The sequence below is a fragment of the Oryctolagus cuniculus genome, chromosome 10 (assembly GCF_964237555.1).
Source record: "Oryctolagus cuniculus chromosome 10, mOryCun1.1, whole genome shotgun sequence".
Classification (NCBI taxonomy): Eukaryota; Metazoa; Chordata; class Mammalia; order Lagomorpha; family Leporidae; genus Oryctolagus; species Oryctolagus cuniculus.
Window position 1 is genome coordinate 117,455,936 of NC_091441.1, and position 23,639 is coordinate 117,479,574.

At 57.3% G+C, this 23,639-nt stretch overlaps 1 protein-coding gene across 6 annotated transcripts in view; it reads left to right on the plus strand.

The window, feature by feature from the left end:
* The window catches only part of SRGAP3 (SLIT-ROBO Rho GTPase activating protein 3), a 331,270-nt gene that overhangs the window by 212,239 nt on the left and 95,392 nt on the right, over positions 1-23,639 (plus strand). For all 6 annotated transcript variants that reach the window (XR_011379673.1, XM_070051217.1, XM_070051214.1 and 3 more), the window contains one exon: positions 15,047-15,209. Coding sequence is in view for 5 of the 6 variants with exons in the window: in XM_070051217.1 (XP_069907318.1) it covers positions 15,047-15,209 (163 nt within the window). In the remaining variant the exon portion in view is untranslated. The remainder of the gene's footprint in view (positions 1-15,046; positions 15,210-23,639) is intronic.

Here is a 23,639-nt window from a genome sequence, read left to right on the forward strand (position 1 = left end):
TGCCTGGACTGAACTGGGCAGACACTGGGAGGGCGCTCAGTCTGGAACTCTAAAGACGGTGGCTCCGTCACTGCTGCCCCCTGTTTTAGCAGGAAGCTGGGGTCAGGTGTAGGAGGTAGGTTTTGAGTGCAGGAATTCTGATTTGGGATGCGGACATCTTTTTTTTAAAAGATTTATTTACTTACTTGAGAGGTAGAGTTATAGACAGGGAGGGGGAGAGACAGAGAAAGGTCTTCCATCTGCTTTTTTTTTTTTTTTCCCACTTCCTAAATAGCTGCAATGGCTGGAGCTGGACTGATCCAAAGCCAGGAACCAGGAGCTTCTTCTGGGTCCCGCATGTGGGTTCAGGGACCCAAGGACTTGGGCCATCTTCTACTGCTTTCTCAGGCCATAGCAGAGCTGGATCAGAAGAGTAGCAGCCAGGATATGGACTGGCGCCCGTATGGGATGCCAGTGCCACAGGAGGAGGCTTAATGTACCACACACCACAGCGCCAGGCCCGGGATGCAGGCATCTTAAATGACACCTCTTTAAAATTTTTTAAAAAAGATTTATGTTATTTATTTGAAAGAGTTACAGAGAGAGAGGTACAGCCAGAGAGAGAGAGAGAGAGAGAGAGAGGTCTTCCATTCCATTGGTTCACTCCCCAATGACCACAATGGCCAGAGCTGAGCTGATCAGAAGCCAGGAGCCAGGGGCTTCCTCTGGATCTCACATGAGGCTTCCTCCAGGTCTCCCACATGGGTGCAGGGGCTCAAGAACTTGGGCCATCCTCCACTGTTTTCCTAAGCCATAGCAGAGCTGGATCAGAAGAGGAGCAGCTGGGACTCAAACCGGCGCCTGTATGGAATGCTGGCACTGCAGGCTGGGGCTTTAACCCGCTGCGCTGCAGCGTCGGCCCCACCTGACATCTTAACCTCTAGGCTAAATGCCTGCCCCAGAATTTCATCGCATTTTAGGGCTGAGTATCATCCCACTGCAGGGGGAGACCACATCAGCTACTGAGGGGTGCTCTCCTTCGTGTTGCTCCCTGCGGTTTTGCATTCACTGTGGATGGGGAGCTCATCTCCTCTAAACTCCCCCAAACCTCAGTGGTCTGGGCCACAGGACTGAGCGCTGCCTCGGAGTGCCGTCCTCCCTTGGCCCTCAGGGTAGGACATTGCTACTGCAATGGCAACACTCGCAGTCCCCTCCGTTCAAACCTGGGCCGCAGGGGAGGCCTGTCCTTGCAGTATCATCTCGGGCACCTTGCATCGTCTCCTGGGTCTGATGTGTGTTTGGGGGGAATTTGGGCCTTTTCAAACAATGAAGGCAAAATGCTCGTTCTGCCCAGTTTAGAAAATACAGAGAGGTCAGCAGCATGTTGCTGCTCGCTCCCCCACCTTCCCCGCCTTGGAAGCACCCCTGGCTACCTTTTGTACCTTTCCTTACCTGTCTTTTAGACACAGCAACAGCGGGGAGCAAGTGTTGAGTGTGTTAAGTGGGCACTGACTTTGTGCCAGGCAGGTGTCACTGCCTCGTCATAAAGGTGGGGGCAGAGCTCCAAGGAAGAGGCTCGGCCGAGTCTGTGGACCGGGGACTGGGAAGACGCAGATGGAAGCTGCCGCTCCTCTCTGCCCTGACTTGGGCTGAGAAAGGTGCTGGGTGCAGCCTGAGGGCAGCTGCTGTGGGGGCTCGGGCACCCTGAGACACAGCCACAGGCGCTTTCATGGGGACCCAGGGCCCTGGCTGAGCCGTGTGCAGAACTGTCGGGGACAGAGATGTGCAGAGGGCAGGGCCTCATTGCCTGGCCCCTGCCGTCCTCCTGGCTGGCGTCCGTATTGACACTGGGGCGGAGGGGAGGGTGGGGACTCCCCTGTTTGCTCATGTGTCCTATGATGAGCGTGGCCAGCTTGGGGCTTCATTAACTGAGCCTGGCAGATGGAACGGGAGCCCAGGTGGCGCAGTAGGGCCACGCAGGCTGCTTATCACACTGTGCCGGTCTAATGAGAGTGTCCCCCAGGCTGGAGCAGCTGGGGCGGGCCCTGTGTGTGATGCTGATGTGATGGCCCTGAGCGCAGGGCAGCAGAGAGTCTCTGTGGGTGGCCTGGATGCGCTCTTTGAGCTCAGGATGTGGACTGACCTGGGGCAGCCTCTGGTCTGTGCTGTGTTCTGGGGCTGCCACCCTGGCTGTGTGGGAAGCCCGGTCCTACTGTCTACGTCTGAGACTCCGCCTCAGTACGGGCTCTCAGGAACTGCGGGGAGGGCCAGCTCTTGTCCTTGTCTGCTCGCTACTGGGAGCCCCTGCCTGCTAGAGCTGGGCTGTCTGTGAATGAGGGGGCGCGAGGGAAGAGGAAGAGGAGGGACTTGCTCTATATAAAGTTCACCCTGGAGGAGGGATTTGGTCAGAAAGGGAAGCCACTTGCCCAAGATGTCACAGAAAATTAGGTGCAGAACTGAGCTGGACACAGGAGCCAGTGTCCTCCATGTCCAGTGCTTGCCCCTCAGCCCTGTCCCTCTACAGTCCAGCTGTCCACTTCTCACCTGGGCAGGTGAAGCAGCCCCAGCTGCCTAGGCACTGCTGACTTACCTGGGCAGAGTTCCACAGGGCATACGAGTCAAAGGCAGGTGGCTCTGGGGGCCTCCCTGGGCAGGTGGCACCCTCTAGAGCAGTGAGAGGGGTCATCGCAAAGTCCACGGAGAAGGCCCTGGGTCTCCGAGTTCCCTCGACTTAGACTGTGGGGAGTGCTGTGGCTTTGCGGCAGGCTTCTTTGCTAGCCTTGTCGGTCTTTGTCCTGGCTGCTCCAACGTCCTCACCAGCTCACCCCGCATCCTGGAGATAACACGGGGCACAGTCAGGGAGCCGGGCACCGGAAAAGCCGAGCTGCTGCTTTTGCCAAGGATGTGGTGAGCTTGAAAATCCCGGGTTCCTGCCTTCCAGCCCAGCCATCCAGGGAGCCACAGGGTCCTTCAGTCCTTCGGGTGCTTGAAATGCGTGGAGGGAGGGACTCTTGTTGTCCAGCCCGTGCATGGTGTGGCAGACACAAAGATCAGTGAGATGCAGGCCTAGTTCTCAGCTCGTGGTGTTCCCATGTCACTTCCTCTGGAGACCTCCCTCAGCTCTGGGCTGGCGCCTTGCTCTGTGTGTCTAATCCTCACGCACTGAGGTGTTTGCTTCTTCAGTCAGTATTTATTTAAAAGACAGAGTTACAGACACACACACACACACAGGGGGAGACACAGAGAGGGAGGGAGGAAACTTCAGTCTGCCGTCCACTCCCTCAAATGGCTGCGACAGCCAGGGCTGGGCCAGGCTGAAGCCGGGAGCCTGGAGCTCCGTCTGGGTCTCCTGTGTGGGTGGCTGCTACCTGCTGCTTTCAGCAGTGAGCGGAGTCAGATGCGGAGCAGCCAGGACTCAGACTGGAGCTCCAATACGGGATGCTGGTGTGGCAGGTGGTGGCTTACCCAGTGCAGCCCGCGGTGGCCCCTAAGCCTGCATGTGTTGAATGTCTGCTGTGTGCCAGACCCTGGGTTTGCTGCGGTGAACAGGAAGGAGAGACTTGGTTCCCGCCGAGCTAGGCTTTTCCATCGAGTGGAGGAGAGAGCATATCTGAGGGCACTTCGGAAAGTTCTGGAACACAGCGTGAAAAGTTTATTTTGGTGCATGACAACTTGGACAGCCACATGCACTTTTTTCATGGTGTGCGTTTTCCGTGGATTCTTGGAAGACCCCTCCCAACAGGAAGACCAGCTGTGACCAGGTGGTTGCTTTGATGGAAATGAGCACAACATCCCACAGCGTGGGATTTCCCGGGTCAGGGTTTGCACAGGGTTCAGGGACTGGGGTCGCTCGGTGCTGGTCACTGGTGGCTGGCGTGGAGGGCCGGGGCTGGCTTTCCCTGTGTGCCCGGCGCTGTGTGGGGGTTGACAGAAGCCTGGGCTGAGCGGGGCCGGCTTTCTGTCCGTGTTGTGTCAGGGCCTCTCCCTCAACCCCCAGACACCTGACACCGGAGCTCAGGACTCCAGGAGAGCCGGGTGGCAGGTGCCATCCCCATAAATGCAAGGCCTGAATCGGCACAGCCTCCTTGCCCCGAAGCTCTAAGGGCCGAACCCAGCTTGGCCCCCAAGGAGGGGAAGCAAAGGCCTCTTCTTGCTGGACTGTGCGGAGGTTGGGGGGGGGGGGCTCCCTGTTTGTGCAGAGACCTGGGAGACTAGAAGGAGCCGTCTTGGGATGGGATGTGTTGGAGGTGGGGGGTCCGATGGCCAGGACAGGCGAGTGAGGGCAGGCTGGGAAGCAGACCTGATTTCTGTTACTCAGCCTACCCAGGACTCGGGGAGACCCAGAGGGTGGGGTTTTCCCTGAGGCAGGGGCAATAATGGCCTGTCAAGAGGCTGGAGTAGCACAGGCTGGAGAATCCTGCACAGGTGGGGCAGGGGGAAGGGGACTCAGGGACGTGGTGTGCGGAGGACTGGGGCAGGGGGAGCGCGGCAGAGCTTATGTCTATTCCCCTTGGGCGACCCCTGGCTGCAGGCTCCCAGCTGGCAGAGGGTGGCTGTTGGCCCTGGGGACCTTAGTATGGCACAAAGCTTGCCCTGTGAGCTCGCGGTTTGGGCAAAGGTTACTGGTCGTGTGCTTGTCATCGGGTGCTGTGCTGCCGTGAGGATGGGGCCTCCCTGCAGATCCCCACCAGAACCCGGGGTTCTGATGACCGTGGCCTTGAAAAAACCAAGGGGGATGTATCTTTTTAAAAATTGACGTATTTATATCATACCATGTGACACTTCACTACGTTCTGCAGTGTTGATAGCGGAATAGTCCTGTCTCTTCCAACATTTGTCCTTTCTTTGTGATGGAAACATGAAAATCTCCAAGCTTTCTGAAGTGTGTGATATATTGTTGCTATCCGTGGACTCCCTAGGGCGTAACAGACACTAGAAGGGGAGCCACAGAGATACCCCCTCGTCCCTGGCAGCATGGCTGTCGTGAAAAATACCAAAGGTAACAAGTGCTGGCCAGGCTGTGGGGCGCGGGGAGCCCTCCTTCTGCGTGGTCAGTGGGCACGTCAGTGGGCACAGCCTTTGCAGAAAACAGGGTGGAGGTTCCTGAAAAAGCCCAGCCGTGCTGCGTGGGACGCAGCCATCCCGCCGCTGAGTGCGTATCCCAGGGGAATGAATCCCTGGACACCTTCACTCCCGTGTTTGTTGTGTGCGGAGCACTGGGCCAGGAGGAGGAGACACCCCGAGTGCCCGTCACTGCGGGAGTGGATGAACGATACTGGCGCGTCCACACAGAGGAGCACTGGTCAGCCCTGAAGAGGATTGCAGCTCTGCCATATGTGGCAACGTGGAGGAGCTGGAGGTGATGATGTTGAGTGGAATAAGCCAGACACAGAGAGGCAGACAGCTTGGGATCCTTTGTGTGTGGAAGTGAAGTGTGGGGAGTACAGTGTGGTTAGCAGAGCTGGGGAGGCTAGGAGGAGGCAGGGAGAGGGTAGGCTGGCCAGTGGGTGCAAGTCTTAGTCATATCGGACCATTCACTCTTCAGGGTCGCCCAGCATGGCTCCTTTCAGATGGGCCGCTCGCTCGCTCACTTTCGGGCTGCATTCCTTTTCCTCCTGGTCATCAGTGCGAACTCAAAGTCCACTGTCCTTTCCACGCCAGGCCTCCCTTCAGAAGGCCTGAGGCTGGGAGGCCTCCCTAAGCAGGAAGCGGGGGTGGGAGCCACCATATCCGGGCCCCGAGGGTCTGCCTCTCAGTGCAGGTACACGGCCTGGTCCAGCTGGGCTGGGTAGTTCCAAGCAGACGGGATTCCCGGGACAAGGCTCGTCTTCCTCCAGGGCGCAGTACTTGAGCTGTCTGGTTGGGAAAGAGGAGACGCGGGCAGGCTCTGGGAAGATGCCGGATAAACCGGCTGTTGCTTCTTCCCTCAGCTGCTCCACTGTGGAATCCCCTCCCATGGCACACACTAACACAAGGGAGCGGGGCCGGCTCTGTGGCTCACTTGGTTAATCCTCCGCCTGCGGCACCGGCATCCTATATGGGCGCTGGTTCTAGTCCCAGTTGCTCCTCTTCCAGTCCAGCTCTCTGCTATGGCCTGGGAAGGCAGTGGAGGATGGCCCAAGTGTTTAGGTCGCTGCTCCCGCCTGGGAGACCAGGAGGAAGCACCTGGCTCCTGGCTTCGGATCGGCGCAGCGTTGGCCGTAGCCGGGGGTGAACCAACGGAAGGAAGACCTTTCTCTGCCTCTCTCTCTGTCTAACTCTATCTGTCAAAAAAAAAAAAAATACAAGGTAGCCTCATGTGTGTTCATGCTGGATGGAATTAAAAGATAAATTTATTCTGGTACAAGCAGTTTTTAAATCCTTACATACAAGGGGTCTTCAAAAAGTTTGTGGAAAAATATATATTATGAATTTCAATTTTTTGGCACTAAACTTATTTTTTAAGTACCATTTTTTATACAAAAATACAAAAGTCATGTATTTTTTTTAAGATTTATTTATTTATTTGAAAGGCAGAGGAGGGGGAAGAGAGAGAGGTTTTCCATTTGCTGTTTCACTCCCCAAATGGCCGCAATGGCTGGAGCTGTGTCAATCCGAAGCTAGGATCTGGGGGCCTCTTCCGGGTCCCCCGTGCGGGTGCAAGGGCCTAAGGACTTGGGCTATCTTCTACTGCTTTCCCAGGCCATAGCAGAGAGCTGGTTGGAAGTGGAGCAGTTGGGACTTGAACTGGTGCCGATATAGGATGCGGCACTGCAGGTGGCGGCTATGCACAGCGCCACCCCGGTGATGCTGTGTCTCAACAAGCTCTGTTAGAAGTGTCACGTCAGCCACAGTCGTGCGAACACTGCATGCACACAGCGGCTCTGTGCTTGGGAGTAATGGCGCCCCCTGCTATCTGACTCCCTCAGTATTCAAAGCAAATACTATTTTTTACTTACGAGAACGGCAACACACACACACACACACACACACACACAGCTCTTCCATCTGCTGGTTCACTCCCCAAATTGCTGCAATGGCCTGGAGTGGCCCAGGGCAAAGCTAGGAGTCTGGAACTCCATCTGAATTTCCCATGTGGGTGGCAGAGACCCAAGGACTTCAGCCATCTCTGTTGTCTCCCTGGGTGTGCATCAGCAGGAAGCTGGAACTGGAAGGCGGGCTGGGACTCAGACCCAGGCCTTGTGAGAGGCAAGCACCCCGAGTCGCATCCTGACCCCTGAGCCAAGCACTGGCCCCTCTCCCTAGGGTTTTCCTGCCTCTCACTCTCCAGGGGATGTCCCTGATGGCACCTGTCTCACCTTCAGGGTCACACATTGGTGGCTGCTATCTGGACCACTCGGGGCGGGGGTAGGGGGGAAGCAACGGGAGATTCTCTTCAAACCTGCTTCAAGTGTTTGGGGGAAGTCAGAGTCTGGAGAGAGCTGGCAGGCCTTCGCTGGTTTGCGAATAACAGTCTATGCGAATGGGCTGTGCAAAGCAGCTTTGCAGCATCTCCCAGCCTTACAGGGCAGTTGGGAGGGAGCAGGCAGTGAAGAACTCGGTTTCCAAGGAAACCCTTCTTCTCGAGGAGGAAGCATCACAGTTTTTTCACACATGTAGCATTTCTCTAAAAAGAGGCTATAATTTAGACACGGCTTTCCAGGTTATTCTTAACCAGAGAAGCATTTCTGTAGCACATAAATGGAGCGATAAATGCTCAGAGGATTCAGGAGGTGGGGGAGTTTGGGGTGGGGGGAGCTGGAGCAAGCCTGCAGGTGGGGCTTGGTCTCTGTTCCTAGCTGTCACTATTGCTGCAGCTGGCATCTCATGGCTCTCCAGAGAATACAGAGTTTCCAGGAGTTCTTAGAAAATGTAACTAAAAGGCAAATAAAAAAAAATCCATGCATTCAAAGAGTCTTCAAAGAGTTCATGAAGAACACGTAATTTGAAGAAAAAACAGCTATGCACAGATGTCAAAAATATTTTGCACCAAAATAAACTTACCTTTTTTTCTTTTTAAAAAATGGTTTGTTTACTTATTTGAAAGGCAGAGCAACACACAGACACACACACACACAGACACACACACAGACAGAGTGAGCGAGCAAGAGAGAGAGTGCACACAAGCATTTGCATCTGTTGGTTTACTTCCCAAAATGCTCGTAACAGCCAGGGCTGGGCCAGGCCGGAGCCCGGATCCAGGAACTCTCTCCGGGTCTCCTATGTAAGTGGCTGGGCCCAGGTTCTTGGACCATTATCTGCTGCCTTCCCAGATGCATTACAGAGAGCTGGATTGGAAGGGAAGTAGTTGGGACTTGAGCTGGTGGTCTAATATGAGAGGCCAGCATTGCAAACTGCGGCTTGTACCACAACATCAGCCCCTAAACCTACCCTTTAATTCCATTTTTCCACTTACTTTTCAAAGTGCCCTGGAGCTGAAATTCTCCCAGGGATGTGCCAGCTGCTTGTTTGCCAATCGTCTGTCCAGGGCCTCTGCTGTGCAGCTGGGTAGCCTCTCTAGGAGCCCTCATGCCCACGCCCCCATTCCCGGTGACACATGGTCCTGCCAGGTGCTTCACACCCACAGTCTCCTTGAACCTTCGTGGCCAGCATTGTGATCTGTGAGGCAGCTGCAAGCTTTACCTTTCTAGGCGACAAGGTGGGCGTTTTGAACAAATGAATGATTTGCCCAGAGGGACACGGCTGGAACAGGGAGGGCAGGGCTGGGACTCTAATCATGGTCTGATTCCAAAGTGCAAGACTGCATTCAGGTGCCAGACTTGGGGCGTCATCTCTCGGGGCCCAGTGAGGTTCCCTGAGCATCACTCGTACGTCCAGGCCACTTCCTCCAGGGGGGCTCTGGGATTTCCTCCCATCCCCCCTGCTGGTCCACTCCTGCTCACCCCACACATGCCGGCCTCAGGTCCTATTCCTCTGTGAAGCCAGCTGCTCGTCTGGCCTCCCAGGCAGACCTGCGGTCTCTGGGGACCAGGAACTGATTATCAGGGGAGGGTCCAGCTGCTCTCTTCCTTCAGCGTGCAGCTGCTCAGAGGCGAGAACTAAGACACTCTCTCTCTCTCTCTCTCTCTCTGACTGTACAATATGTGCTGTACCCAAGTGTTTTAGGTGAATGGCTGAACACAGTAAGATACGGCCCGATGCTGTCTTTAAACCTGCTAAGGGAATGGGCTTTCGTGTGGGGAGCAGGGCTGGTGAGGTCCCAGGACAGCATCTGCCGGCAAGCTGACTTCAGGTCAACTTTGAGAAGTGCCTGGAAGGGAGGGCAGCCCGGGGAGGAGGTGTGCTCCTGGCCGTGGGTGTTGTCCACAGAGGCCGCTGCAGGAGCAGTTCTGTGGTGTGGTGGCCGGGGTCCCTCACGGTGGGTCGGGCCCGCTGACCATCTCTTCTGCACACTCTTGAGCCCCCTTCTAACCAACAGAATTGAGACCCCAGGCCTCTGCGCCTGCCCGGGATGCACTGGCACTGTTGGTTTCCCTCTGCTGTCTGCTCACAGAGAGTGGGGCCTTTTTATTTCATTTGTAAGCTGAGGCTAGGGACAGTCCTTTCTAAATAAGCTCACTGAAGTGGGCGGGGGACTCGGAGCCCAGAGGTAGGTGCGAGGCCACCCTTGGGTGTCCAACCTCCCCCCAACTCGCTCCCTCCTTCGTCCTCACTGGGGGTGGGGGTGCGTGGGGCTCTGGTGACCTTTTGCAGCATTTGTAGAAACCCTGCTGTGGGCCGTGCATCTCCACCTGCCATTCCCCATGATTCCCCGGCGACCTAGGGGGGTATGGGGAGCAGTAGCAGTGACCGCAGTAACTGATTGTATCCTGCCCTGGGGTCGCGTCGTAAGAGTGTCACACGGATGGCCTTATTTGATCCCCAGAGCAGCACCGTGAGGTCATCATGTGGCTTAGGAAAGAAAAGTCTGGACTCACTTCCCGAGTTTGCTTAGTCAGTGAGGGGCAACACTGGCATCTGAGCCCCAGCCTCTGATGGCACAGCACCCAGTGTGGCTCAGCAGAGCCGCTCTGGCCTTGCACCCACCAGCCCTGCACCGCTCGCCCCACGCCCAGTGCGGTGGCCTTGAGTTCCCTCAGAACACCCAAGACGAGGTCATCCACGAGAAAGGGGCAGGTGCAGAGACCATCCCTGGCTTGGGGCTCCAGCCGCTGTGGGGGAGGTTCCTGTGGACAAAGAGGGGGATGCGGGAGAGCCCTGCTTTGACAGCACAGGGGGCAGATGGCCCCTCTGCCCCGTGGCCTTTGCTCCTGTCACGGGCCCAAGGAAAGATGCCTGGGGTATCCCAGGAATTGGCCTTGGGCCCCCAGTCCAGTTGGGGAGGGGCAGCCTACTCAGGGGACCTGTGTCACCTTGACGTTCATGTTTTGAATTCCTGAGCCCCAGCCCCTCGGGATGTGATCTGGTCTGAGAGTCTCATCTGTATGGAGATACAGAAAGGTGAGGCATGGGCTTGGCCTAAGCCGATGTGACTGGCACCCTCGCCAAAGGGGCCTTGGGATACAGACATGGTGGGGGCCCTGAAGCAGGCGAAAGCAGAGATCAGGGGGTCAGGGTGATGCCGCTCCCCGCCAAGAATGCCAGAGATGGCCCCAGACCACCCGAAGCTGGTAAGAGGGCTGGCACAGGTGCCCCTCCCAGCCTCGGAGCCACCACTGGCATCTCATGCTGCCCGCCTCCGAACTGGGAGGCCATCAGCTTCTCCGGGTAGGGGGGTGTCCTCCACTAAGGCACCCTAGGAAACCTGTGGCTCTTGCTTGTGCTGCCGCCTGGCTTTGTCTCCACCCTTCATCCAGTGCCCTGTCCTCCGGCCATGCTCACCTCCTCTGAAGATGCCGGTGCCCACAGGGCCTGCGTAGCTGCTGCCCGCCATGCTTATCCTCCTCCGTGGGCCATGCTGTGGGCTCCCCACCCTTCTGGTCCAGGGTCAGGGCTTCCTTCACCTTCGGAGAGCCGACCATGCACCCTGTCCTGCCTGGGCCCCGGCGGGCAGTGTCAGCGGGACAGGGAGCAAGGACCCGAGCAAAAGCCCAGCTAGATGGTGCTGGAATCATGATCAGATCAGGGGGTGTGATAGAGGTGAGGTGAGGGGTGCTGCAGGTGGCCAGGGAGGCCTCAAGGAGCAGGGAGCAGGACCACCGGGGAGGGTCTCAGGGGCCAGAAGAGCCAGGATGGCCGCAGGTGGACTGCAGCTCTGCGTTCTGACTCGTCAGCCCCTCTCCTCATGTGTGAGACTGTTTGGTATTCTCTGAGGCCCCCACAGGAGGGGCCACGAAGCAGGAGTGTGGCTCATTTTTATCACTGTTGCCAGGCACAGACAGGCACTCCATTGCTGTTCAGTGACTGATGCCACGAGTGAATGTGGCGGATTCCAAATCCTGCTCGGGGCAGCTCAGGCAGCAAGAGGTTAACCACACCGCTCTGGCCCAGGAAGGGATTGAGATTGCGCTTTTCATAGACCGCTTTGCTGGTGAACGTCTCCTGTGCAAGGTGTGAGAACATTCTGGATGGGAGCAGGAAGCCGGAGGCAGGGACTTGGCACCTGGGGTTGGTGTCAGCTGCAGGAGCCCCCTCCCTCCTAGAGGAAGCAGGATGCCAGGGCTGTGGGTTTGGCTTGATTCCGCAGCGAGGGGGGCTCTACAGCTTGGAAGTGTGTTCCGTTTGCTAGGCAGAATTTTCCGGCCCCCAGCTGAGAAGCTGAAGATGTCTCACTGCTGATTTCGTGTTCCTGATGCACCAGCTTGGCAGGGCCTGGCTTTGCGAGCTGCAGTGTTTGGACGCTGATCCCCAGCTCGCCAAGCCAAAGAGAGAAAGCTGTGACTCACCAGAAATAGTCACTGCTATTTTCTGGCCACCCGGAAAGAAAACGCACACTCGCAGGGGAAGGCAGAGCTCAGCAGCTTCTGCTGCTGCCGAGACGCACGGATGCAAGACTAGGAAGGCAGAGAGGCTGTTCCAAGGGTGCCTGGGACTGGAGATCACCCGCTTGGCTTGTTTTGTCACCTTCTAAGAGGCTAGAGGTCGGTGCTGTGGCACAGTGATTGAAGCCACCACTTGCAACAGCGCCGCCATCCTATGTGGGTACCGGTTTATGTCCTGGTTGCTCCACTTAGGATGCAGCTCCCTGCTAATGGCCTGGGAAAGCAGCGGAAGGTGGCCCAGGCAAGGATGGCTTCTGCCGTGGGAGCTGGATCCCAGGTCACAGGGCTGCCACTGTGGGAAGGGTCCAGGAACTCCTTGGCAAAGAAGGTGCTTCTTCCCCAGTCCTGTACCAGGGGCGTGGCCAGCGGACAGGGGTCACTCAGCAGAGCTCTGAGACCCGGCCTCACCTACACACGCTGCCTGGAGCCCTTCCTGCAGCCCACCCTCCCAGCTACCTCCCTCCCTCACCTTCAGAGACCAGCGTCACCACCCCTTCCCCAGGGACCCTTCAGTGCGGAATCAGGCCAGGTCCCCTTCCTGGAAGTCCCCCCAACAGCTGCCCACGTGTTTGTGGGTGCCTGAGGGCCATCTGGCTCTCCCTGGGGGTGCTCTGCTCCGCGTGTCCCCGAGCCTGTCCCTGCACACAGGAGCGTGCCGAGTGGGTGACCAGGGCTCGAGTGACCCAGCGCTCTCTTCTGCTGTCTGTCTGCAGATGTGTTTTGAGGAGCCAGGCCACAGGGCACAGGTGACCTGCTTGCAGTCCCAGAGCTGGTGTGGCAGATACAGGTGCAGTGACTTCCTGTCTTGCTGAGTGAGGTCCCAGCCTAGCCCTTCCCTCCATGGCCAGAGCCTGGTCCGTTGTGGCCAAGGCACAGGTGCCAGCTTTGCACACTGAGGCTAACCCTGCTCCAGACGCTGTCCATGGACAGTTCGCCTCAGCCTTTTATCTACCAGCGAGCTTCCCCCCACGCAGGGAGCCAAACTGGCCACCTCCCGTGCTGGGGCGTCCCGAGGGATGGGTCTGCTGGCGAGATGGTGGACGTGGAACTGCACACCGTGCGGATGCTGGCTACTTCCAGCATGCCGAGAGGGCAGAGCCACTGTGACGTTCCCCCACCCCCACCTTGCCCGGCCTCCTAGGGATTCCAGCCTGCACCCTGTGGTGTGTGGCACTTGTTCGTTTCTAAGGCGTCAACCTCACCCAAGCACATGCTGCCCGCTTCTGCAGTTGTCTGTTCAGCCCACAGTTCTCCGTGTGGGTGCCCCACGTAGCAGCCAGGTCAGACTGAGCGTGTTCCCTCCTGCCCCACCATGGGCTGCCTGTTCACGTCCACGATGGCTGCCTCTGGCCCTCTCCTCCCCCACCCGGGGCTCAGATGAGAACCCCGGAGAGGCGTCCCGGATGCCGCTGCCTCCCCCTCAGTCTGCCCGTCTGTCATTCCCAGCCTCGCTGTTCCCCGAAAGCCTCCCTTGTGTTTGGGCCCCAGCCTGTGATCGGCGCGGCAGCCTGAGCAGGGGCTTGACGAGTGCGTCTCACCCCTTCACCGCGGCCGAAACCCTCTCCGGCTCCCTGCCTGTCTCAGGACGAAGCTCAGGCTCTGGAGTGGCTCGAGGCCTCTGCCTGTGTCTGCAACCCCATTCATCACCCTGACCCTCACCCAGAACACCAAGCAGGGACCCCAGCCCCTCCACAGCCAGCTGCTGCACTCAGCACCAATGCGCCCCCACCTGCTGTCCTCTGAGCCCTGGGCCGTCCTTTTCCTCCACCTCCACCAGGGAAACTCCAGCCTACCCTTTAATTCTCAGTGTGGAGACTGCCTCCTCTGGGAAGCCCTCCGGGGTCTCACCGCCAGATCTGGGCAAGGTGGCCCTCAGGTGCTCCAGAACCACCTTCCCGTGGTGCTGGGTGAGGCCATCTCCTCATGTATCTCCCCTCCCTGGGCAGGCTTGTGGGGCACAGTCTTGTTAGCACTGGTCACGGCTGTACCTACAGCACCGCGTCCTGCCCGGCATGCACACGGGAACAGCAGAGGAGCGACAGCCAGGACTCTCTCAGACCCTTGGTCTTCTCAGCAGCCACTCTCTTCACGTTGCTCTCGGGACTTGCCCTGGGAGCGTTCTGCCTCCCCCACCAGCCCTCGGCTCCTGCAGAGCTGGTGCTGTCCTCTCTTGCCTTCCTCTCGTGTCTCCGGCCAGGTGACCTGATCCATGGCCTGCCGTTGTCCCAGCCCTTCAGTGCCCCTTCAAGACCCTGCGTCTCTTTCCTTTCCTCTGAAACTCAGCTGCTGCTGCGACTTCCGGGGCTTTGCCCGTTCGTGTCTTGCAGGGAGGGACGAGCTGAGCCCTGGAGTAAGTTAGCTAGCAGCTCAGTTGTCCCCACTCCTCTTTCGTCTGTCCGTTTCCATCACCGTGGAGGAGTCCCTGAGAAGCACGTTCTGCCTACACCTCCTTTGTGATCTAATTCCACAGCATCAGCACCCGCTCGGCTGCCTGAGCTCCAGGCCTCGCAGTCACACCCACTGCTCCCTGCTGCTGCTCCTGTTTCTAGAAATTCTCACAGCGGTCTCCTCTCTGCTGAGGCGCTTCACTGGTCCAGCCTTGTGTGGCCACCATCGTCTGCCCAGGCCTCATGGGTGGGTGGGTGGGTGGGGGGCTCTGTTGCCCATCTGTGGGATGTGTGACAATAAAGCCCACCTTGGTGGGCATCAGGAGGGTCTAGAGAACGGGGGGGAGGGGTGGATGTTTGGCACAGTAGTTAGGACGCTGGGCGTGCCTGCACCTCTTATCTGTTTGCTTGGGTTCACGTCGGAACTCTGCTCCAAATTCCTGCTTCCTACCCCACACGCTCTGGGAAGCAGCAGGTGATGGCCTCAGTGTGTGGGTCCCTGCCATTCACGTGGGAGACCCTGATGGAGTTCCGGGCTCCTGGCTTCAGCTTGGCTCAGCCCTGGCTGCTGTAGGCGTTTGGGGAGTCAACCAGCAGATGGGAGATTGACCTCTTCTCTGCGCCCCCTCCCTTCCTGCTGTTTGTCTGCCTTTCAAACAAATGAGCTTTCCAACATCATAAAGTGCTGGCGGGTCACAGTGTGACACGGTGTGGACGCGAGCTGTGAGGGAGTCACCCGCGCTGTGTTGGTTTCCACAGGAAGGACCAGTACCTTCTGTCGCCCGTGAACTGCTGGTACCTGGTCCTGCACCAGACCCGGCGGGAGAGCCGGGACCATGCCACCCTCAACGACATCTTCATGAACAACGTCATCGTCCGCCTGTCCCAGATCAGCGAGGATGTCATCAGGCTCTTCAAAAAGGTGGGTGCGCAGGCCGGGCCCCTGCCCCCAGCGCCCTAGGCTGGCCGTGGTGGCACCCACATCAGGAGGGCAGGCCTGCTGAGGGTTGTCAGGGGCTGAGGGCTGGGCCTGGGGCTCGAACCCTGCACGTGCCTTCAGAGACACTGCTCTCGGCCACGGCCACATCCACCACTGCATAAACACCGTTCGCGTGGTTGGGGAAGTGGGACGCAGGCCCCGGAGGAGGTGCAGAAGAGTGGGCGCCAGCACGCGTCCTCGCTCAGACAGCCTCACTTTGCTGCTCTGGGAATTTCTTCCACGCACAAATGCAAATGCAGTTCCTCTGTGCGCATATGTGCTGTGTGTTTCCCGGACCTGCCGTCCCCACGTGAGACCAGACGGCACGCGTGGTTGTACTTCCTGCTGACGTCACCTCACAGACTGTCCTATGGGGGTGGGTTTTTCCCATGTCAGTAGATAGACCTATGAACCGTTTTGAGTGATTGTGTCACGGTTCATTACTTAGATGTCCCCCATGTATTGAATTCATATCTCAGGGGATTGCCATTGATTTGCTCTCATGAATGACACGGCCATGAACCTCTGGGTCATACCCAGTGTCCTGTTGTGGGATCAGTTTCGGCAGCAGGAACTGTGGCTTGTTCTTAGGCCTCTGACAGGGTGGCCCTTTCTTGCTGGAAGCGTTGGCCCAGGTACTGGCCGGAGGTCACGGGTGGAGGGAGCTGCCCCTTTTTGATGTCCCTGAGGCCTGTCTGTCCCAAGCTCCCTGTACCGTGAGTGTGTGGAGAACTGGGCCCGCTCCTGTGAGCTTCACTGTCCGCATCCACGGGGCGGGACCAGGGTCATCACTTCCCAGGGCCAACGTGAGGGCCAAACAAACAGTGAATCAGGGAGAGAAGCATCCCCTGAAGAGGTTTGCCGAGAAGTGGGCTCCTCCTGGATCCAGAACTCTGAGATTCTGCAGTTTGTAATCCTGCTTGTGTCATGGGTTAGCTGTGTGTCGCCGGGCTTGTCACTTGAACTCTCTGTGCAGGGCAGGCAGGAGGATGCGCACGCAGGCTTGTTCTCCCCAGGCTCGCACAGAGGGCTGCTCCTGGCGCTCCGTCAGCGCTCTGCTGAAGCTGGCTGTGATTGTGTGCACGTGGGGCACAGTCGCCACCATGTGACCTGGCTCATGCCTCTCGCCAGGAGCCCGTCCTAGGGCTTTGCTCGTGGTGGCGGGGCACAGCCAGAAGGGCCCAGGCCAGTGGCGAGCATAGCTGTCCCTCCACAGTCCTGGCTGGGGTCGTGCCTGCCTAGGATGACTTCTGCAGCCGTGGCATTCGTGGCCCACCCCTCCCCCCACCCACCCCACAGCAGTGAGGATGAGATTCTGTCTCAGCAGACACGACCTGGCGAGTTGATGACGAGAACATGCGCGAGTGCGGCCGTGCAGAGCCCACCTTGCTGCCTCGGGGGCTGCACGTTTGCAGTCTGCACCCCGTCCTGAGCCCCCACCCACTGCCGCCAGCACGTCCTCCTGGGTGGGCGTGACTCAGAGGAAGGCTCGTCCAGGCTTTGGGGGAATGAAGGTCTCCTTCCTTCCTGAGCCCTGGGGCGAGCGAGAGAAATCTCAGCTCTCAGCTGCCAGCAGCCTGCCTGGCGCTGGAGGTTAACGGGGTGGAAAATAATGAACCGAAGTCGGCAGCTGAGCTCCCTGCGGCCTCATCCCAGGCCAGGGCTGTGCAACAAAGGAGCCAGCCGGCTCCTGTGGGCCCAGGAGGGCTGGCCGGAGACTGGCTGGCTGTGCAGTGCAGCCGCTTCCTGTGGCGCCAGCGGGCAGTCATCTGGGAGTGGCAGCCTGCCCGCCTCACCCGATCACCTGCTGGGGACCGCAGCCCAGCGTGGCAGGGAGGGGGTGTGTGCAGGGAGGGGTCGTCTCTGGTCAGCCTGGGGAGTGGGGTCCAAGGATAACCCAGGCCAGGCCCCTTACCCTCACCTCCAGAGGAGGGGAGCATGTGGAGCTGCCCCTGAGCAGGTCCTTCGGGGCCTCCGTGTTCTTATCTGGAGACGATAGCAAGGGCAGTCTGGTGTCTGGCACAGGCTGGCCTCCCAGCAAGCCTTCGTTAAACGGCAGCTGGCTAGTGGTCCCTAAGTGGAGAACCCATCCCTGGGTGTTACCTACCCCCGTGTCAGCTCTGCCAGGGAGGCTGCAGCAGGTGGCCGGGGCTTCCAGGCTGGTGGCTTTGCCGCGCCTGTCCCCTGGCTCAGACCCAGGTCAGCTGCCGCATTTGTCAGCTCCACGCCAGTGCAGGTGCTGTGGCCCTGGAGCTGGGCCTGGCTGTGAGCCTCCGGTTTCTTGTTGCAATGGGGTCTGCCGTGGGGACTGGAGGCAGCCCCACACGCTCGGGAAGCCGCGCTGGCAGCCCGGGCCGTGAGCCATATCTAGGGGAGAGCACGCGGCCGCAGGAGCCACCTGCAGCAGTCTGTGCTCTCGTGGTTTCTGACACTCCACGGAGAGCAGGGACCTTCACGGGCCCGGCTTCAGGCGTGCGGACTTCAGAGACGCACGGGATGTGACCAGAGCTCGCTTTCTCCGCAGTTCCGCTCTCATTTCCTGCTTTCCGTTTTTGGGGGAGGAAGAGAGGGGCTCTTGTGAGTCGGCCTCTCCTTGTGTGATGACTGGATGGCCCCCCGCAGCTCCAGGCTCACCGTCCTACCTGGGCGTGTCCGCGTCCAAGAATGGGTTCTGCGTGTTCTGATGGGCCCAGCACAGTTCCCATGAGCTCTGAAAGTGCCTCATGGCCTGGGAGCCGCAGCCCCTCCCTGACCAGGCCTGGGACTTGTGCCCGCCTCTGCAGTCCCACCCTATCCCTGAGACTGAGGGGTGGGGGTGGTTCCCCAAGAAAAGGAGGGGAGTCCACACGAGAAGGAAGGAGAAACCAAAGCGCAGGTGTGGACTGGCTCTCTGGTCTTAAATCTTTCTCCACGGTCCCTCCACAGGGCACTGATCACTCAGGAGAGCCCACTGCACATGGGGACAGCTGTGGCCTGCAGGGCCTTCTCCACAGTGCTGGACTCAAGGCTGAGAGGCCCAGGGGGATGAGATGGTGCGCGTGGAAACCGGTCCATTGCTGAAGACAGAAGGACCCACCTGGGCCCTCTGCCACCAGGAACAGTCCCGGGGCCCCGCCTGGGCGCTCCTGATTCGGCTCTGCCCCTCTCTCACCCTGGCAGCTCCCCTGGGCCCTGCCCCAGGTCCTGTCTGGCAGAGGGTAGCATTCAGGAGCAGGCAGAACCCTCTGGCGCAGTCTGAGCAGTCACAGATGGGCAGGGCTGTTTTGTCCCTTTCCTTTTAAAAAAAATTTTTTTTGGCCGGCGCCGCGGCTCACTAGGCTAATCCTCCGCCTAGCGGCGCCGGCACACCGGGTTCTAGTCCCGGTTGGGGCACTGGATTCTGTCCCGGTTGCCCCTCTTCCAGGCCAGCCCTCTGCTGTGGCCAGGGAGTGCAGTGGAGGATGGCCCAGGTGCTTGGGCCCTGCACCCCATGGGAGACCAGGAGAAGTACCTGGCTCCTGGCTCCTGCCATCGGATCAGCGCAGTGCGCCGGCCGCAGCGCGCCGGCCGCGGCGGCCATTGGAGGGTGAACCAACGGCAAAGGAAGACCTTTCTCTCTGTCTCTCTCTCTCTCACTGTCCACTCTGCCTGTCAAAAAAAATAAATAAATAAAAATAAAAAAAAATTTCTTTTAAAGTTCATCTATTTATATTTGTTTGAAAAGCAAAGAGAGATCTTTTAATCTGTTGGTTTATTCCCCAAATGCCTGCAATAGCCAGGACACGATTAGGTCAAAACCAGGGCCCAGGACCCAGGAACTGTATCTGGGTCTCCCATGTGGGTGACAGGGACCCAAGTACTTGAGCTGTCACTACCGCCTCCCAGGGCGTGCTTCAGTGTGGAGGCTGGATAGGAAACAGAGGCAGAACTTGAACCTGGCACTCTGCTGTGGGATGTAGGCATGACCACTGTGCCGCAGTGCCTGCCCTGGACACTTGATTTTGAACAAGACCCGTGAAGACATTTACCTGCCGGTGATTGTCTTACTTTCATTCTGAAAGCTGACACTCCCAAGAATTTTTGTGTCAACTGTTCTCAAGTCCAGCCTATGATCTGTGCATTTGCATTTCTTTTTATATGATCCTTTAAAAAATTCATTTTATTAGATTCCGATCCAATGGGATCCTTATTTAAGTAGCTTTCCCAGCAACTAGAGGGCGCCTTTCCGAGGAGGCCCTGAATCCTCCCGTGTGTGAAACACCCGGTTTCTAACTTCCCCTCATTTTCCCCGTTACCCTCTTCCTGTGTCACATCTTCTCTGCCTTCTGAGTGGGAGGCTGGAGAGTGGGGCAGAGCTGAGAAGGAGCCCATGGCAGGGGTAACCCTGGTGTTGGGTGCTGAAGGGTGGATAGGAGTCAGCAAGGGGGGAGCAGAAGTTTGGCACTGAGCGTGAGGAGGGGGGCAGGAGCCCAGAGGGCCGGGGTGTGTCACGGCAGAGGTCACTGCCAGCTCAGGACAGAGCTGTGCAACGGCCATCCACCACCGAACTTGGCCCTCTCACGTGTAGTCTGCTTGGGCCTCACTGTTGAAGAAAAGTCAACATTTAAACGTGTGGAGCTTTAAAATCTGGAGTTCGTGCCCTGCCTGCAAAAATCAGGAGCTCTGACAACGCCAGGTCCGCCTGGCTTCACACTGGACCTGATTTACCTGGAGCTGAGCAGTGGCCAGTGCTGTAGGCACTGCCCCCTGGCCCTGTGGTTGTCTGATGTCAATGTGTGTGTGTTCAAAAATTTCACAGGACGGCGGAATGAAAAGATTAGCTTATTTGGTGCAAAAGTCTTTGAAATCCATGCATAGATTTTTTTTTCATTATATTCATTTGCAGCGAGCTTTTTGAAGACCCCCTCACGTGCGTGGATTTAATTGTTTGGGGCATCAAAACGAACTTACCTTTTAATGCCGTGAACTTTTGAAGTCGTCTTATTAGACTACCTGGCTTCTTCACTTTACCCCCCGGACCGTTTATGCACTGGAGTTAGTGCCTCATCTTTAAGAGTTGCCTCCCAGTGGATTCTGGATTCTGAAGTGCACCAGACTCACCAGAATGGCCTGCAGGACTTTGTTAAGCACAGGCGGCTGGCTGGGCCCCAGCCCGTGGTTTCGGGTTGGCTCAGGACAAGGCCTGAGATTTTGCATTTCTACCAAATCGCTGGGAGTTGCTCAAGCGGCCCTGAGAGCTCCCAGGGGGAAGTCTTCCGTGCTCCTAACTCCTTGCCTTACAGATGAGCAGCAGAGACCTGCAGAGTCTCAGATGTGCCGGGCCAAGCCCAGTACGGAGTCCACTTCCCCACTTGGTAGAGCAGCTGGCGGCTGGGGCTTGGGGGCCTGTCTGTGCATCCATTTGCTCTACCCTCCCACCCCTAAACGTTTCTGAGACTGGGCCTTGAAGCCCCTTCCACTTGCAGACTCATTCTGGTTTCTGGGCTCCCTTAACAATAGCCATCCAGTAGTCTGTGTGCGATGCCTGCAGAATGTAATTGCTTGCCGGGCCGTGACGTGAATTTGATTGTCGGAAGTCGGGGTGTTCTGGAGGAAGCGCTAATGAGGAGGGACTCTCAGCAGAGGACAGAGGGCGTCTGGGGGCTTGTGTTTGAAAGCAGCCATTCACTGTGTGGCAACAAGGACTCGCTCTTGAGTGAGCTTCTTCGTGCCCGCCTCCAAGATGTTCCTCGCATTTCATAAATAAATCAGGGCTTTTGTGTCCAATAATTGCCTTGCTTTGTAACGGAGATCAAAAGCACCCTCGGCCTCGAATTCAAAGCCAAGTTTATTTTCTGGTTGCAGGAGAGAGTGAGGGTTTGCATGCTGGAGGGTCCAGCTTGGAAGCCTGTGTGGGGACAGAGAGAGAGAGAGAGAGCGAGTGAGCGAGCAGGGTGGGCAAGCTGCCAAGGAGTGAGGAGCCTGCAGTCGGGCCCGTCGCATCCCCAGGAGACGCAGCTGTGTGCAGTGACGCCACCCGGAGGGACGCCTGCCTTGCAGGCCTCAGCAGGCGCTCGCAGCCTAGCCAGTGAGCGTATGAGGGGCTTCAGGATGTGCATGGAGAAGGGAATTAGAGGGTAAGTTTATTTTGGTGCAAAAAATTATGAAATCCATGCATATGAGTTATATTTAAAAGTTCATGGGTAATAGTGTTAGGAAAGAACTGGCATGGATCTCACATTTATTTTTTTTGCACCGAAATAATGTTATCTGTTAATTCCATTTTCTGTAAGCTTTTTTTTTTTTTAAAGATTTGTTTATTTTTTTGAAAGGCAGAGTTACAGAGAGGGAGAGATAAGAGTGAGAGAGAGAGAGGTCTTCCATCTGTTGGTTGACTCCCTAAATGGCTGCAATGGCCAGGGCTGGCTCAGGCCAAAGTCAGGAGCCTGGAACTGCATCTGGATTTCCCACATGGGTGGCAGGGGCTGAAGCAACTGGGCCGTCTTCTGTTACTTTTCCAGGCACATTAGCATGGAGTTGGGTCAGAAATGGAGAAGCAGGAACTTGAACTGACCACCACTTGGGATGCTGGGTCACAGGCAGTGGCTTAACCCTCTGCACCGACAGCAACCCCTCTGCAAGATTTTTGAAGTCCCATTGTGTATGAGTTGTGTGACAACAATACAGGCGATTATCACCTACTGTGTGCTGGGCCCCGGGCTAAGTGTTCTCTGTGCATGCAATTCTTCTAGCCCTACAGGCAGATGACCCATTTTACAGATGGGGACATTGGAGTGTGACTAGAGATGTGTCCAGTTGCAGAGCCCATGCACACTCAGTGGTCTGAGCAGATGGAAGCGCCTCTCTCCAGGAGCTCACTGGGCAGTAGAAGCCAAGGCAGGCTTGAGACAGCCATTCATTCAGAGTCCATGGAGAGCCACGGTCATCACTTCCCGAGTCTGTTGAGAAAGAAAACCCAGAGTCCGGGTCAGGAGGTTGGGGAAGGCACCATGGTTGGTGGCAGCATTTGATGTGAGACTTTAAGATTCAGCTCTGGGGCGGGCGCCGTGGCTCGCTTGGTTAATCCTCCACCTGTGGCGCTGGCATCCCATCTAGTCCTGGTGCTCCTCTTCCAGTCCAGCTCTCTGCTGTGGCCCGGGGAATGCAGTGGAGGATGGCCCAAGTGCTTGGGTCCTGCACCCGCATGGGAGACCAGGAGAAGCACCTGGCTCCTGCCTTCGGATCAGCGCAGCACTGACCGTGGTGGCCATTTGGGGAGTGCGGAAGGAGGACCTTTCTCTCTGTCTCTCTCTCTCTCTCTCTCACGGTTGATAACTGTACACTGTCAATAACTGTACCTGTCAAATAAAGGAAAATAAAATAAAATAAAATAAAATAAAATAAAATAAAATAAAATAAAAGATTCAGCCTGTCCCGGCTTGGGCTCCCCCAGGGAGCTAAGATACCACCACGGTACAGTGGGTACCAGGGAGGACTCGAGGATCCTCACTTGCGGAGAAAAGAATAAGGAGGCGGGGCAGCAGGAGCTGGCAGTGGGAGAGGCCTGGCTGTGACTCTGACGAGCAGGGACTGCCCTTCAGAGCCTCCCGGAGCTGTGGTACCCAGGCCGGGCCCTCACGTCCTCCTGCCCATTGCTCACGGGGTGTGGGCCAGGCACTCCAGAGGGGTTGTCTGGTGGCAGCAGTGCCGCAGGAGCATCTGCAGCCAGCTGCAGTGGTTCAGGAGAAGCGAGGGGCAGAGGAGGCATCCAGACCAAAGCCAGGGCAGGCAACAGCAGAGTCCCAGCTCACGTCACGAGCAGGCCGGCAGTGGAGTGTGGCGGTAGGGCCGCGGTGGACCTGGGCTCCGTCTCTGTCTTGTATCATTCTAGCCATGTGAGTGTCATTGAAGCCCTTAAACCCACTGATTTTTGCCATTTCCAAAATGGAGCTGATAATAACCTCCTTTACGGGGTTGTTGTAGGGATGACAAAGTGCTGTGAGACGCCTGCGTGGTCCACAGTAAGCAGTCAGAAGTCTGAGCTCCTTGGGCAAATGGGGGACCTTCAGAGGAGACCGTGAGGTTAGGAGTGGAGAGGGGATGGAGGGAGACTGCAGTCGGTGCTGAGATATAAGACGATGTGCTCAGGAGAGCACTCCCTGGGTGGTGGCTGTTTGATAGCTTCTTTGATAACCTCTCATTTCTTTTTCTTGCCTTATTGTATTGGCCAGGAGTGTGCAGTACCATGAAGAGGGGAGTGGCACCCTTAACTTTTTTTTTTTAAGATTTTATTTATTTATTTGAGAGGTAGAGTTACAGATAGTGAGAGCGAGAGAGAAAAAAAGGTCTTCCTTCTGTTGGTTCACTCCCCAGATGGCCGCAATGGCCAGAGCTGCACCAATTCGAAGCCAGGAG